Below are 17,327 nucleotides of genomic sequence, written 5' to 3'. Positions count from 1 at the left end.
CCCAGCCCCGCCACCCCGACTGACCGCTCCCGCACCGCGAACGCGGAACACCCTTCTGTAAAGCTTCCGGCTTCCGGTCCCGGCGCGTCGTCATCACTCAGCGCCGGAAGTGCATCCGCTGCGTCCGGGCACGTGACCGCAGCAGCTGCCAGCTGACCGATGGAGGGGGGGGGGGGCGGCGCCCAACAAGAGACACGGGCGAGGAGAGAGGAGTTGTTCAAAATCAGTAAAACTTTATTCTATTTCCATTCTTTGCCATTAACAGAAAAAATTGGAGAAAGCAATGTTTGTTTTACAAAGATAATGCATCTCCCAGAGAAGAAAACCCTAAATTGAGAATAGAGGTAACATGAAAACAAAACAAAAAAAAAAAAAACCACAGTACTGCCCTCTATTCAAAGAAAGGAACTCCTGATCTTTTTTGGTAAAGTAATACTTAGACCAATCATTCAGTTTTCTTGCTTGATAAAGTGTGACCGGGGAAATGGGGGAAGAGGATGGGAGGTGGGGAGGGAAGGGGGAGGGAAGCACACAGACATCAACTATTTCACCTTGATGAAAGTTTCAATACAGCTATGGAAAGCCTAAGTATTTATTCTTTTACAGTACACTGGGTGCCGGCTGCAAAGAAAAAAAAAAAATGGATTCACTTCAGGCACAATTTCTTTCTTTGTAAATTTAAATCAGTAAAAGAAACTGGGTTTAGAAGCTGCAGTGTTCTAAGCAGCAGCAAACTTGTGCATTGTTTTAAATATATTTAAATTACCACACTGATGGCACGCCTCAGCCTTATGAAATTCTGCACTGCAGGCATTTCAGAACACTACAAAAAATGTCTACCCCAGAAAGAGACTTTCACTGAGCTCTAACACAACTTCGCTGGCTAAAGGATTCAAAATTAAATGAAATATGAACACAAAGTAACATCTAGCCATCATCTTAAGTTATGTGAATGTTCATACAGGTTTTCTATCAAACTGAACTTAGTCTCCACCCTCCTATGGTCCTCAGAATTTGAGCAGAGTGAGCAGAAGTGAGCTTTCCACATCCACTTCGAAGGAAAGACGTAACGCAACTGAATACTAAGGCATAGTAAAATACCTTGGCCAAGGTAACAAAGAAAGCATAGGTAAATGTAGTGCAGAATTCCATAAGGTCTACCAGAGTAGAGCTGTCTATAATGTTTACTCACATAGGCAATGTAGATTTGCAGTTACCAGTTGCGTTAAATGCACCATTCAAAACAAGCTTCTAAAATGTGATACTATAAGGCGCCACCTGAAGTTCTCCAGAATGCAACTGTGCATAATTTTAAAATGGTTTCATAAATTTATTTTAAACATAACATGAGAAGGTGTTAAAACTGGTGTAATAGCTTCTTAAAATTTGGAAGGGATGAATAGGGAGATATTCAGTACCCTTCATCAGCCCCCACCGCTTTTCATCCTTCAGGCATTGGCTTTGTTGATCAGTCTATAACACCAGCTTGACGGATCTTTCTCTCTGCACCAAATCCCTGCAAGGAAAAAAACAAATCTTTTAGGTCTGGCATCGTGCTTTAAAGCAGGCTTGTTTTGATCCTACCGTGTACAACATCAGCATGTGGCTAATTCACCATACTTGGCTTCAGAACCAGAGCAAGCAACAGAACAAGTTGTGTGGGTTGCTCTTCTGAAACTATAGCATGCATCAGCTGCCCGAACAGCTGACTGAAGTAGTATAATCTCACACAGCAGGAGACTGCTATAAGGCAGTTAAGTTGACATGTTTCAAACAGTTTTGACTTTCAACAGTAGAAACAAGTTAAACCACAAGCTGGTCATCTTGCAAGCCTGCCCTGTATGTCACACACCTTTGAGTTATCCGGTCCCCTGGGCTGACGAAGAACTGTTAGACGAGGAGCATTGGCATCATCCAGATTAATGTTCTTTAAACGATTAACAAGTCTATCTGGACGTGGAGCAGCAACAGCCTTAGCGCCTTCACTGTAAGAAAGTCAATCACACAGAATCCTCATGACTTCCCAGAGATGTGCAAGCTACCAAATACAGTCACTTTCCTCATTAAGGCATCAGCACAGCCTGCTTTGTTTGAAGGCAGACCTTCTGGATGACAGCACGTCTGCTTCAAAACCATTGTTTGAACAACCACTGGATGCTGAAACAGCAGTAGATCAGAACAATATTCTTAGAAGGAGTATAAAGCTGCCACAGTCAGTATTAATACATGCATGACAGCATTCCCTCCATTTCTGTTGCCTTTAACTGAAACAATGTAAGTCTTGTAATTTGCCAGTACAGTGCAGCACAGTAACATCTCTGAAGACAGTTTTGAGAAAAGAACTGAACACTGCAATAAAACATTAACAAGATACCTTAAAAATACACACTTTAATTAACACAATTTAGAAGTCATTCAAAAGCAAAACGTGTCTATCCACCCTAGAAACAGCATCAAAGAAGACTAACATGCTTGTTTATAAACAGGTAAATCACCAGACAGACCAAGAACTACATAAAGAATTCAATCGCTTTTATCACTCGTTAATTTCTGCATAAAGACTATTTAATTACTTGTCTTTTTTTTTTTAAAATCCATTCTTAAGCAAAGCTGGACTCTCCTGCTGCACTGCAGGCCCTACAAGTGCTGGCACATCTCAAAGGAGAGGCTCTCACTGAAGCCAACCACAATTCAGAGCTCTAGTTGTAGGAACAGCTAGCTCAGTTTGAAAGCACTCTGTGCTCCATTGCTGATGCAGTCTGCCAGATTAAACTAGTGATTAGAAATCCTCACCAGACACGCCACACGTTACAGGCACTGCATTTCCCTGTGCGCTGGTTCAGAATTACTGAGAACTCCACTTCATCCCCAGCTTGTAGTTCCACACCATCCTGTACTTCTTTGACATGGAAGAAGAGCTTTTTGCTGTCACCCACTTCATAGTTAATGAAACCAAACTGAAAACCAAAACATTATATAGTTATTTATTTCCCCTTAACCTAAGCAGGTGCAATTATATAGCCATTCTATTACAAATAAACTTCTACAACAGAATACAGTATTTCTACAAGTCTAGCCACTCCCCATGGGTTTCTAAAGGCACATTTAAACCCTGAGGCCTATATGCAAGCTCTGAAAACTGCAAAAAACCTTTATTAAAGCAAGCTGCCAAAGCTTTATTCAACTAAATATGCAATGCTGTACATTCTTTTCTAAACTCCACCATTAAATTACCCAACAGAAACAATCTCTTTTCTCTCCCAATTATTAGTGGCAGATTGAGAAGCCAGTTATTTTGATTTACTGCTTTACTCGTGCTGTGCCAAGGAAGGCTCTCATCAGGTATGAGGAAAAGTCTTCACCAGAGAGTGATGGTGCACTGGAACAGGCAGTAGGAGCTCACCTTCACTAAAGCCACTCTACACAAGCCTGCATAAACCAGTCCTTGGGTTACGTAAGCCTAGTTCTTATTTGTTTACAACAAGAGTTTCAGCAACAGTTTGCTTCACAACAGACGTTCTGCATTCAAGTGTTAAAGCAGGTCCTGACCTTCTCTATGCCATCTCCAACAATTTCCCATTAGCAGCATTTGCTCACCTGGTCTTTCACACATTCCACAGTGGCTCTGCGGAACGGTGTGATGTTGACAGCCATTGTCTGCCCATTCTGACCAAGAACACACAGCTGGAACTTTACTGTCTCTCCCTTCTGCAGACAGTCACCTTTGTTTGCCATTCCAACAATTCCAAATGGATAGAATTCTCCTTTCATTTCACCTACAGAAGAAAACACACCAGATAAGATTAAGCCTTTTTGTTCTTGAGGGCATTTAGAATTTATATCTGGTATTTACTTCTATTGTCAGCTTACTACTGTGAATACAATCCTCATCACCCCTATTATCATGCAGCTTATTGCATTTCTATGCTTCCTGCGTGCCAGCAAAGAGCACCTACAGATTTACCTCAGATGAAGACTGTTTATTACAGTTATTAAAGCAAGCTTGAGGTAAAAGCACCAGGTCTTACCATCCTCCATGACTTCAATCATGCCCTGGTATTCAGTCTGTGTTGGATCTACGCTCCGCAAAGGACGAATTACTTTACCAGAGTAAACAGTTGGATCAGCTTCTTCAGTGATACCATTCACTGAAAAGAAAGAGACGGTGCAAGAATCAGGAAGTTCTTGTCATACTTCTTCTTTTCTGAAGGACTGACCAATTCACGTTCACAGTCTGCACTGCAACACGTTAATGCAGCACATACAGAACTGCAACAGCTTTATATGTTCCCCTAGAGTTCCCCCAGAACTGGAACAGCTCTAACTCAGAAGCACATGGCAATAGCTTTTCTAATCACCACCAGTGTTCCACTGCAGAAGGAGGAGGATACTAATTCCTCATGAAATTAGAGGCCATACAACTTGAAAAAGCACACTGAAGGATCTTGCTTCTCTACTGCTTGTATTTCCAACTCCCTTTCATCATGCAAATTGGATAAGTGTACATTTTGCATCCCCAAAATCCTTAATATCCACATCTGCAATTCCTACTGCAATTTTTTTTCCCCTCTAAGAAACAGCACAACTACTAGAATTACTAGTGGCAAAATCATCCAAACTGGGGGTTTTCTTCTATCCCTCCAACTAAAGAGTAGAGGCAAAAGTAAAGGAAGAGTTGCTTCTGCAAACAGTGCTCTTGCTCTGCACTTCCCTTTTAGTTAACACAGGAAACAGGCTTCAGGAAATTTGATGACATTAGTGCTTAGCAGACTTGACCACTGACCATCACATTAAGCATCTTCCTCTTGCTTTAAACTCCAACTGTCATCAGAACTACCAATTTAACCACCAGCATCTGTCAAGACCCTTTAAAGAAGAAATTACCAGGTACAGTCTTACCTGCATGCGTTTTGTTCACCTTTTCTGCACTAACTTTGTTTCCTTTGCCTTTCGACAAGCTGTATTCAACTGTGTCTCCAAGTTCCAGGCTATCAATATCACCACAGTACTCACTACAGGAAGAGAATCACATGCAAATTTCTTTCAGTTTCGTGACAACAGTAATGCTCATCCAACATTTACACAGGTTGATTCAGAACACATTTAACTGGTTCAGCATCTCACATTTCCAAGGAATTCAGGAAAGCAAAACTTTTTAAATATACAATTCAGAAACTGCATTTCTTGGCCTGAGATTCAGAAGCAGAGATCACAGAGAATGCTGACTAACAGAAAAGCCTGAGCTCAGCAGAGATCATAAATGGAAGTTCAGACCCCAAAGCACGTGAACGTGCGAAGCAACAAACACTCATTCCTACAAAAGGAACTGTCACTCACCTGTAGTGGAAGAAGATCTCCTTATCATGATTGGCTGTTTCAATAAACCCAAAGTTATCCTTCAGGGCTGCCACGTATCCCAAAAGTCTCTTGGAAGTGTAATTGCGTCCAAGCATTCTGACAGAAACTGCTGTTTGCAGACCAGTTCTCTTCACTTCACAAACACTGAACTCAACCTGTACAAGAGGTACGTGATTAATACTACAGACAGGAAAAAAGCACAATCACTAAAAGCAATAAACAACAACCCAAACAAAGCTGCACTGCTGCAGTCAACACCTAGGCTCTGCTGGAAAGGCATCTCCTCTCCCAAAACCATCTGTCAATTGCTGACATGTAGGACATTCAAAGAGTGGCAGAATCACAGCCGTAACACCTGGAAAGGCAAGTGAGCCTCCAGCACTCTGCTTCTTCTACCTATCAAATAGATTCTCTCTTACCTTTATGATTGACCTCTGCACTGTACATTAGCAGCTGCCCACTGAGACTATGCAGCTGGTTTGGCTTGCTCATTTTAGGTTTTTAATAGCAATAATCACAGCATTCATAGCACAGCACCTGAACACCAACAGGTTTTAGGCTGCTGTTCCAGATCTCTCAACTCTTTCCCCAGCCATTTTCTCTAGATATTTCACTCATAAGTGGATGTTCTCACTCTTCAACATCCACCTTGATGTCCTTATGTTAATCTCTCTCCCCTCAAGTATTCACAAGTGGAGTTGCCCACTGTCCTTATAAGCAAGTATAAGAATTCCTTTAATTAAAACAGTTTGCATAGCAAAATAGTATTTTTATGTGTGGTATCAGGTTTCAAGATGTCTCTTAGTTACACAGAAAATAAAGCTACAAACCTAAGAGAAAACAAAGAAATAGGTGACTATGTAGATGCCTTGTCCTTCACTTTAAAAGGAAAACAAATCCAGGAACAAAGCAAAGAGAAGCTCGTATCTTTAAAAAAACAAAAAGTATTTCCCAATGGTATACTTAGTTGTATTGCCTTATCTCCTATCTGGGGATTAGCAGATCCTTCCACATCCTTGGCCTGGTAAGGAATGGTGAGTTTCACTCCACAGTCATCATAAACAATTATTCCATCTTCAGCTTCCTAGAGAAGAAAAAAAAAAAAAAAAAAAAAAAAAAAAAAGACAGTCAGGTGTTTTATTTGTTTGCAAGCAAGCTTACTATAAACAATGCAAGCACTGAACATTTACTTGTTCTGCAACAACTGCAAAGTATCTGGTGAAAACAGACCAATACACACTAAGATGATCAAAAGACACAAGCTTTAAATGACAAACTGTAGCTTTTACCAGGCAGTGGTACTTTATTTCCTCTAACAATACTGTTTTCATTATTTACTGAAAGTTTATTCTATCCTAGTTTCAAGCAGCATGATGAAACAGAACCTTAGGTTTCAACCAATTCTAGCACCTTAGCAAAAGGTTCTTCACCAACAGGGCGGTCAGGCCCTGGAAATGTCTCCCCGTGGCAGCAGACATGGCTTCAAGCTGCCAGAGCTCAAGAAGCATTTGGACCATGCCCTCAGACACAGAGTTTGGACTTCAGGTGATCTGTGTGGAGCCAGGAGTTGGACTCAATGATCCTTCTGGTTCCCTCCCAACTCGGGCTATTCTATGGTTCTACCTGCCACAGTAGGAGGTAGAATCTTCCCAAGCTCTTGGAAGTTATCCTCAATAGAAACACAGAATCACAGAATTGTAGGGGTTGGAAGGGACCTCCAGAGATCGAGTCCAACCCCCCTGCCAGAGCAGGATCCCTACACCAGGTCACACAAGTAGGCATCCAAGCAGGTCTTGAACATCTCCGGAGAAGGAGACTCCACCACCTCCCTGGGCAGCCTGTTCCAGTGAACACCACTAAGGGTGCTTCTGTTCTACTGTTTCACCAAGTTAGCCTTCACTGAGTATTGTAATTAGCAATCCAACACAGTCCATATTTATAGAAGATTAAAAGTGCTTCAGAATGTTGAATTATAGACTTCAAAGCAGTTAGTCTCTGTCTGCAAAGCAACAAACACAATATAGTTACTTTTACTTGTGTACTACCTTCTCTTTGCCTTTATTTGGGCTAGTGGCTTTGGCTGGAGTGGCTTCTTTGTCTATAGTGCCCACAAAACGGTGATCTGATTGGGTGTGGAAAGAAACTGTGCCTTTTGGGAGTTTTTTAATCCTTATAGCATGATTTCTTTGGGCAGACAGCATATCCTGAAAAATCAGATTAATGTGATTTTAGACAGACTGCATATAAATTCTTTTGTGAAATCCTCGTTTTCAAAGGAATTGTACCACTCACAGGAACCACAGTAAACTCTACTTCATCAGAAATATGGAGTTGGTTTCCATCCATAATTTCACTGAAGTGAAAGAACATGCGAGCATCCCTGTCAACACACTTAATGAAGCCAAAGCCATCTCTCATCGCAGCAATCACTCCCTGTAAACAGAAGAACAGTTTTACTTTGTGAACATCTGTAGAAAGACAACGATGGAGCATCTAATAATCTGAACACAAACCTCAAATTCTAAAAAGAAAAAGTAGTAACAAAAATACTTCTCAATAAGCTTCCTTGCAAACTGTGGAGCCAATGGTTACAGTCAATCTTAAATGCAAGCAAATCCTACTTACCTAATTCTTTTCTACTTGCTCCCTGATTCATAAGTAGTAAACAGTGAAGATGAATTTAAGCCACAAAAGAACTAAGAAAAGCCAAAGAACTGGAAGTCGCTGCTATACACACAGGTTAGGTTTTTTTCCAGCACTTCACCAGAACAAAAGATGTTCTTTCATAATAAGCACAACTATCTCAGTCACTGTGACCCATTCACCAAGCATAGAAGCTTCACTGCACATGACAGAATTCAGCTCTTTATCACCCTTCTGTTTGATCCTCAGGCAGAGATTATACAAAGATCAATTTGAACAGAATTTGAACAGTTCTGTATGTAGTTAGCATGCATGCTCAATGAATCTGGTCCTCCTAAAGTAAAAGATGGCAGTTGAAGATCAAGATTCAAAAGCTGTACCTAGTTACCTCCTCTGATTCTTACGACTTTTCATTGCCTGAACCAGGGCACCATCAGGTTCTTTCAGTTTTCCTAAGATGAGTTTTTAATTTCTTCATGCTGCATGACAGCTATGCCTGCTATAACCAAAGAGCAACCCACTCCACGAGATACAACATATTTGCTTTCCTAGGATGATTTAATTCCCCGAGTAGAAAAAGTGCACAGCATTAATTCAGTTTTCTGCCATTCAGGCACATTTGCACATTTACTGAAGATCTGATTTCAGACACGTCAGCAGACACCAGCAATTTCTATATTGTTTCAGAAACTGTTTTTAACCTTAATTTCCTCTCCTCAACAATAAAAACTTTTAAAAATAGATACTTACCATTTCCCTAGTTTCATTAGTAAACTGGAAAGTATTGGGGAGAACCTCAATATTGGTGGCTCGTTCCAGTTTGTCACGTCTGTCTGTCGAAATATTGAATCGAACGTGGTCACTTTCCAGCAAAGTCACCTTGGATTTTGTATCTTTGTCTCCAAATGGAAGTTCTTTAGGAATCACAAAATCAACTTTGATGCGGCCAGGTAATGGATCATTCTACAAGACAGACAAATGCAACAGAAGTCAGTACACCTACAAGTCTCAGCACTGAGCATTTGGGTTAGGAAGGCTCGAGTGACCGCTCCCAGATTACACTGCCATGACTAGAATTTCACTTAGTTTTACTTTACCTGTCCAATGCACTGAATTGCCAACAAAACTAAGAATTAACATTGAGAATGAAGTTCATAACCATACTTACCCTACTTCTTACTGTTGAGTGTTCAAACACACAAAAAAACATTCCCCTATAGCCTCCAAAATCCCAACCAGCAAAACAAAAAACAAGGATGCAGAGTAGCCTGAACACTTTAGAGAAGTTTTTGTGTACATCCTCTAAGCCAAACGTTGAGGGCCACACAACTCTTCTTCACAACCAGATTAACTGCCAATGCTCACAGAAGCCCATAAAGCAAGCTGTGTTTTTGCCTTAAGAGTCTTCTTTGTTGTTGTTTTTTGTTTGTTTGAAGAAAGCATCTTTAACACCCCGCTTTTCAATAGGAAGTACTTCAAAGCGTAAAGATACACTTCACAAAGCACCACTATTGGGTATTACCCTATTTCCTGGACCTTTAAATTTTAGTGAAAAAAAAACTGCTTCCTGTGACTGCTGCCAATGGTTGGCACAAGTTAAGCAGTCCAAACTTCCTCTTCTACTCTGCAGCCACCTCTGATGCAATGCCTAACAGCAGACTTCCACAGAGAAAGGAGAACATTTGTACTCTGACTGGAAGTCAATGCAGTATTCCCAATTCAATGCAATTCCCTTAAATTTAATACTGAAACACACCTGGTTTTTGCTGGGTACTTTTGGAATTACTTTGGTTACAGTTCCTTCAAAGTGTTCTATGCTGATGTCTTCAAAGATGACAGTTCCTTGAGGCAGCAGTCTTACATCTGTTGCAACTTCTTTACCCTAAAAGCACAAAATCAGTCAAACAGCCCTAAAGAAGCGATAAAAACAATAAGATCATTTTCCTATTAACCCTGCTTCCCCCCACTACCCCCCCCGTTTTTTTTTTTAAAGTGGATTTAAATAAACAGGCAGCTGTCCAGGATCTTGTCTTCAGTTTTTACTGGAGTTCATCTTACATTTCTGTCTTTGATTGTAAACTCCACATCATCACCAGGCTGTAAGGCTTCTAGGTCACCTTTAAATTCACTGTAGTGAAAGAATATCTCCTTCACGACATCACCCCTCTCAATAAATCCAAAGGCTTCCTAAGAACAGAAGAAAGCGTTCAGTAGATTGCCCGATCTCTTCATGTATTATTAACAAAACATTTTACACATTCTAACAGTAAGACTTCACCACTTCAGTACAGCAACCTTGAGTGTATTCAGCTCATACTACAGCAAATGCATTATAGGAAACAATTAAACTTTCCTGTTTTCAAGGAGTGTGTGTACTCAAGATTAGCTGTTTACACTGTTTGAGCTAGTTTGCATTCACACTTCCAAGATCTTAATAGCTCTTAATGCACTCAATTTACTATTTAGAGAACTTGACAGGAAAGCATTCCATCTTTTAATAGTATTTTGAAGCTGAAACATCACTTACTTTCATGGCACAGACTACTCCTTGACAACGGGCTTGTTTCTTTTTTAATAGCATAATGTTACGAGCACTTACAGCACCAGTACTAAAGGGAAGAAAAAGAACAAAGCTGAAATGGCTGAAAACCAGAGGCAATGTTAAGATTATATTTCATAATGTCATTTCAGTTCTTGGAAAAGGCACGGAGTGCTGCCCGACTACTAAAAGAGAAAGCATGAGATCAGAAACACGGGATCAACTTACTGTTTATTTGTATCAATTACAAAGTTTATTTTATCTCCTGTTTCCAGCTGAATATTTCCTTCAACATCTTCTGGAGTGTAAGTCAGGTAAAATACTTCCTGTAAATTAACAGTGACTAATATTATTCCTCTTGTCAATTCAAAGGATGATTAGCACATTTTTGTTTAGAAGGAACAACTGCTTTTATATCAATGGATTTAGTGAGAAAACTGAAAATGATCAAACACGGCATGCAAAAACATTCTTTCTTCCATTGGGCTGTTTTTAAAATTTGGGCTGAGTCTGTAAAAAGCAACTTAATTGAGAGGTTTGTAGGTGGCCATCTTGAAATGCCAACTTCTAAACTTTCCATGTTCAAAATAAGGATAGGTGAACATTACACAATCCAGCTTCTTTAATTTTTAAAACAGAAAAACAACTGTTTGGCTCTACACTGAGTTCCCCATAGAGACAGGTGGGCAAGCAAGCTGTAAAATTAACATCTGCTTGTAGCAATTGCTTAAGTATGTTTGGTTTTGGGTTTTTTTTTTTTGCTAAGAACTACAGTTCTTAGTGTCAGTTGTCCACATTCAAGCATGTGTTGTTTTTTTTTTTCTGCTCACAGACCACAATTACAGATCAGTCAAGAGTTCAAATAAAATACATAAGCTTTACCCCATTACGTTCGTAGCATACACTCCCTGTTGGACTCTGACCCGGGGCAGCTGGAGATTTACTCTCTAAATTGTGAGGAACAGCACACACAACCTACCAGCCAAAAAAAAAAAAAAAAAAGAAAAAAATCCATGGCGAGTCATTCCAGGAGATGCAGCGTAGAAAGCAAAACGAATCTCAATATCCTCTACTGTACACCTGGGGATTAACTTCTAGTTTAAACCACCAGGGAATGTCATGCTGTAACATTTCAATCTTATGGAGCATCTGTTGCCTTGAAGGGTTGCTTGGAGCAAAGAGCTCACAACAGAAACTCTAAATTTCTACTAGAATAACAAAAAAAGATTTCAGTATAACTGAATTCTGTATGTAGTTAGCATGCATGCTCAATGAATCTGGTCCTCCTAAAGTAAAAGATGGCAGTTGAATGCATAGAAAACAGACATCATAGCCACTGACTTGTCCATTTATTCGTTCTTCAGGTAATATTTCTGGTTTGATCTTCACCAATTTAACAGCAATGGGTTTTCCAGTTCGGCGATCAGAAGACACTTCAAATTCAACATCATCTACAAAACAGACACGACAGTGACATCACAGACTGCAATTTTTAAACATCACTAATTGGTTCAGCCTGACAGCTTACTGCTCATACCTAAACTCAACCAAGTAAAGCCTCTTTTCCCTAGGAAGGATGCACCATTTGCAGTTACTTCTGGAACTGCTCCACTCTAACTGCTTGCCCTGCTGTACTTCCCCCATTCTTCCCTGTGCTCACTAGCAGCCAACCTCACACTGTAGGAGCTCAGATTATGTAAAACTGCTACTGAACAGTCTATAAACTTCATTACTACAAACTACTAGCAGCACCCCTACTCTGCAAGACAAACATCTTCCAACTAATTCTCAAAAAAACCCAAAAGCTAAGTACATGAGGCACTTCCAGTCTAAACGCTTGTTTCCACCTTAGTTTTGCAGCTTGGCCTTCACACTGTACACCTTTATCAGAACAGCCACATTTGCATTAAAATATGCTGAAGTAAAAACCAAAACTCTCATCAGGAGTGGCAGATGATGAATCCTATTGATATTTTAACTCATTAATAGCAACAGAACGCATCCATTCATGCCACGAGATAAAATGATTTCCTACGGAAAACAAAAAAGATCTGTTCTCATTTGGTAGAGAAATTCCAACAGCTGTCTAATTACCTCCTACTTTGAGCTCCTGTAAGTTGCCATTATACTGTGAGCAGTGGAAGAACAGTCTAGCCTGCCGTTCTGAGCACTGAATGAATCCATATGAAGTCAACAGTTTCTCTATAACGCCAGTCTCGCGCAGCGCGGCCGAAGTACCATTGGGGTACCCGTTGTGTCCATTGTTGTGGAGAAGGTTTGGATCAAAGCTCATCTATTCAAAAGAAAACAGCAAAAAATAAACCAAACAGTACTCACATCTCCTTCCACCACATAAATATAACAACAGACAAAGAGCTTATGGAACTGATGGTAACAAATCCTGAAAGTTTTTTTTAAATAGAGTAAAAAAAATGTTCAAGTTGTCTAGCTCTTGGAAAACAATCCTTACAACTCAGACTGGCAACGTATTGCATGTTGGTTCCTGTCACCATCACATACAACCCTCACCTTTTGAAGAAGGCAGTCCGTAGTACAACCAAAGAAAGGAAGAGGCCCTTGTGGGAAGGCTGACATGTTTTGATTTTAAGCCATCTTAGAGTTCAAAACATTTTTGGAAATTAAACCAGCCCTGCAGGTAAAATGACTGGGGGAAGGGAACGTGATGTATTATTAAACTCATTTGCTGAATAACAGGTTGATGGTTTTGCCTATTACGAAAGCTCCAATCAGTGCTACACAAGCTTTTTGTGAGTCATGGACAAAATCATCTCTTCACATCTCCAGTGTAAGCTAAGCACACACACACACATCACCCCCTGCTAACAGGGAGCATAAATAACAGCTTACTAACAAAATCTACCTCAAACCAAGTTCAGAATGGCCAAGGCTCAGGGTTACAAAACAACACTGCTAACTCTTGCTCAAACCACTACTGATCAGAACTGACCACAGATCAGCTAAAGCCTGACAGCTGAAGTTCAAGGAGGGATGCACTTCTCAGGGTGACACTAACATCTGCTGTAGAAAGAAAGGCAGGGAATGATGCTATCAGCACTCTTTCTAGATGTTGCCACGTTGCTACAGCTGTTCAAACAAAGTAATAGAGCACAACAAAAAGCTACATATAAATAAATTGGGGGGGGGGAAAAAAAAAAAAAAATAATCAACTTCTGCAAAGTGACAGATACAGAAAAATGGAAGCAATGGAAGTCATGAAGCTGTTCTCTAAGAACCAGCTAGCAGAACAGTTCTTTAAGAACCTTCTAGGAATAGATAATTAATTAATGCATGAACAGGACTTGCTCAGACCTGAAATATAATGAGTGCATGCTGAACCACAACTAGCTGTGGTGCTGACTACCAACAGTTTACTCACAGTAGCTGACCCATCAATTAACAAAACTTGGAACTCCAGTACTTGGAAATAAAAAAAACAAACTGTACTAAAAGACTTAAAGAAAACTGAACGGAGATTGCAAACCAGTGACAATAGTGTAAACTTTGGAAATAAAAAGGGATTGTAATCACAACACTGCTACTAAAATAAACACGAAACTGTAACACAGGTATCACCAATTCATCACACTCGCAAACCAACAGAATAGCCAAAAAAACCAACATCACAAAAAACACAGCCTCCTGTTGTTGTCTGCAACTAAGTTTGGGATGCTATAACGACACAGCACACACACAAACCTCGCAGTGATATTCAAATATTGCACTTTCAGTAGTATTCGCCGATTCTTCTGCTTCAGTACGAAGTTTCAAAGGATGAAGACTGCTATTGACACAGAGAGAGAAAAGAAGAAAGATAGAAAGAAAAAAAAAAAAAAAGAGAAAGAGAGAGCACACTAATAAAGAATACAAGCGCTGCTGCCCTGGGCAGTTTCAATACAGCACTGGAGAAAACAAAGACTACTAGCAGCGTTGGGACGTGCTCTTTTGAAGCTGTTGAGTAGGCACAAACTTCTGGTTTCAGATCAAGCCTTGTGTCTTCAGTGTAAGTTTCCTCTTCTTTGGTCTTGAGTTGTTGTTACGATGCGGTATATTCTTTTCCTGATCTGAACTTGAAGCAGCAGTTTCAGGTGGTAAATTCTGTTCTGTTTCACTTCATACTGGAAAGACAAAAGCAAAAAGTTGTGCGCTGAAGTATAACTTTAACAGAAATTACACACCAGCCCTATGTGGATGCAGATCCTCTACTTTGATACCATGGGTTTGATTCAAATTAGGGGAAGCTGGTTCATGTATTTATTTTGTATTCCCATTTTCAGTTCTGATTTCCCAAGAAACTCTACCTCCATACCAGTGATACACGATTTCTAATTTTAAACACTTCAGATGCAGTTACGCATTCCAGGAAAGGTCCCAGTTTGTACCAACTAAAACAGCAACTTCATTTGGATGCAAGCTGATTTCGCCAATGTAAGGAACCACTACTTCTCAATTTATGTTGAGCTCTGAATTTCCTTTAGTGAATTATGAAGACGGAACTGCAGACTTGGAAAAAAGGAAAAAACAAACTTATGTGACTACAAAGACACCCTCACACTTACTGCGGTGAAAACGCTGACTGCAGTTAGCCAATACAGAGAACAGTTCTGAACCCCCAAAGCTTACAAAGGATGCACTCAAACTCAACGCCTGTTTTTCACAGAAGTACTTCAATGACATCCTCCAAGAAAACATCTTCCCCATCACTCTTAGAACAACTCCGGGCTGAATAAGTCTTCTTGCAGTATTGCACATATGCAAAAACTAAATGAGGGCAGAAATCTATGCCCAAGTACAAACCAGCACCCAGAACAGGCTTGCAGTGAAGGACTCAAGTGCAAAAAAACTGAAATAAGTTAATGCAAAAATAAAAGACTCAGCACTGTTCTCACATATCTCCCTCTAATATTCAAGCAACCTTTATCATAACCCCATCCAGGATAAGGTAAACATCCCTCAATCAAGTTCAAGAGAAATGAAGCAGGCAGGCACTGCAGCACAGGAACTGCACGGAGACACCTGGAATCTCATCATTAATATTCACACTTCTCCCTCATCTGACCAGACCAATACCAGCAGAACTCTTCCAGCACTACAACTTACATCACCTTTTGCAGCTTTCAGGGCATAGAGTGTATATCTACATATAACAATCAAAATATTTCTGTCTGCCCAAAGATAACTGAAGTAACTTTCGTCAAGTAACGGCATGAACTATCAGCTTGCCCCCTAACAGCAGGTTGGACTCAATAAATCGTTTACTGTATTTAGGTCATTACAAATTAAAAAAAAAGAAGAAGAAAAAAAAAAGCAGGGATATCCAGCCTGCAGAAGTTAAGTAAAAAGCAGTGCATGTATACCTCAAATTCTTTACTTTTTAATGCAGCTACTATAAATACTTCTCCAAATGGTAAACACGCTGAGCAGGTGCCCAGCCCCCACATCACACTGGGTTCTGAATTTGTGTATTTACAGCAGAATTGGTTTGTGCAAGGACAAGGAGGAGGCAGGGCTGGAGATGTGCTGCTCCTGAGCTTTTTCATTGTGGATTTTGCTAAATGATAGCAAGTTGCACAGCGCTGCTCACAGCCTGAAATGCACGCAGACTCAAAGCAAAGGCTGCCAGATGACAGACACTTGCTTTGGTTCTCATTTTCTCCACAAGCACAGGTATGTAACCACAATAACATACATTCATAGAAAGGCCTGGGTTGAAAAGGACCACAGTGATCATTGAGTTTCAATCCACTGCTGTGTGCAGGGTCGCCAACCAGCAGCCCAGGCTGCCCAGAGCCACATCCAGCCTGGCCTTGAATGCCTGCAGGGATGGGGCATCCACAGCCTCCTTGGGCAACCTGTTCCAGTGCCTCACCACCCTCTGAGTAAAAAATTCCTCCTAATATCCAACCTAAACCTCCCCTGTCTCATTTGAAGACCATTTCCCCTTGTCCTATCACTATCCACCCTCATAAATAGCCGTTACCCCTCTTTCCCCCTCCTGTTTATATGCTCCCTTCAAGCACTGGAAGGTTGCAACGAGTTCTCCCAGCCTTCTCTTCTCCAAATAAAAATCACATTCCACAGACCTCAAGCACAGGCTAACTCTCTCTTAGGCACGACCAAACCTAATGAAGACAAAACATTGTATTTTTAGTACGCAGGCACAGCGCAGCCACCAGATATCACTGGGAAACAAACGTGGCCATCTGAGGATGCGTGACGTGTGAGGAACGCCGCGTGCCACCTCCTGAACGCTGCAAACAATGCTGACAGCAGAGATACTGCTCTGATATTCACCAGATCGCCCACGGCACTCGGAGATTTTAAGAAATAAAAACTCGAAGAAAATATCAGCGGTCATTTTTGTGCATTTAAGCAACAACCCAGAAGAAAAAAAAAAATAAAATGAGAACGGGACGGTCAAGCTAGAGCGAGTTCTGTCTGAAGGATGGAGAGCTCCGCGCGTGTTCCTAAGGGGGATCTGACAGGGCTGGGACGCGCAGCGCCGCGGAGCTTCGGGAGAGGCCGCCGGGCGCCCCAAGATGGAGGCGGCGGAGCGGAGCCGAGGGGCGGCGCCGCCAGCGGGGGCTGCGGCGGCCCACAGCGTGACAGCGCGGGATCGAGCGGGGCCGGGCCGCCTCCGGGCCGAGGAAACGGCGGGCGGAGCGGAGGGCGGGAGGCAGGGAGGAAAGGAGGGGCCGCCCTGCCCGCACACAAAGGGGGGCGATGGCGGCCGCTCCCCCGCACACAAAGGGACGGAGCCCGGCTCTGC

The 17,327-nt window shown here is 41.3% G+C and overlaps 1 protein-coding gene across 1 annotated transcript in view; it reads right to left on the bottom strand.

Moving 5' to 3' along the window:
* Positions 1-213: 213 nt before the first annotated feature.
* CSDE1 (cold shock domain containing E1) overlaps positions 214-17,327 on the bottom strand; it is an 18,264-nt gene continuing 1,150 nt past the window's right edge. Inside the window, exons 2-20 of the mRNA XM_042833632.1 lie at positions 14,258-14,676; positions 12,635-12,833; positions 11,882-11,991; positions 11,423-11,515; positions 10,769-10,866; positions 10,529-10,610; positions 10,060-10,188; positions 9,758-9,883; positions 8,752-8,964; positions 7,651-7,791; positions 7,404-7,562; positions 6,335-6,442; positions 5,338-5,513; positions 4,900-5,012; positions 4,029-4,148; positions 3,598-3,776; positions 2,794-2,957; positions 1,853-1,985; positions 214-1,516 (exon numbers count right to left, since the gene is read on the bottom strand). Coding sequence (XP_042689566.1) covers positions 1,469-1,516; positions 1,853-1,985; positions 2,794-2,957; positions 3,598-3,776; positions 4,029-4,148; positions 4,900-5,012; positions 5,338-5,513; positions 6,335-6,442; positions 7,404-7,562; positions 7,651-7,791; positions 8,752-8,964; positions 9,758-9,883; positions 10,060-10,188; positions 10,529-10,610; positions 10,769-10,866; positions 11,423-11,515; positions 11,882-11,991; positions 12,635-12,833 — 2,391 coding nt within the window. The 5' untranslated portion in view covers positions 14,258-14,676 and the 3' untranslated portion in view covers positions 214-1,468. The remainder of the gene's footprint in view (positions 1,517-1,852; positions 1,986-2,793; positions 2,958-3,597; positions 3,777-4,028; positions 4,149-4,899; positions 5,013-5,337; positions 5,514-6,334; positions 6,443-7,403; positions 7,563-7,650; positions 7,792-8,751; positions 8,965-9,757; positions 9,884-10,059; positions 10,189-10,528; positions 10,611-10,768; positions 10,867-11,422; positions 11,516-11,881; positions 11,992-12,634; positions 12,834-14,257; positions 14,677-17,327) is intronic.

This window comes from Centrocercus urophasianus, unplaced genomic scaffold (assembly GCF_019232065.1).
Source record: "Centrocercus urophasianus isolate 14NV4802_14NV808 unplaced genomic scaffold, USGS_Curo_1.0 seq_42, whole genome shotgun sequence".
NCBI lineage: Eukaryota > Metazoa > Chordata > Aves > Galliformes > Phasianidae > Centrocercus > Centrocercus urophasianus.
This window is presented reverse-complemented; position numbering and strand designations above follow the sequence as displayed.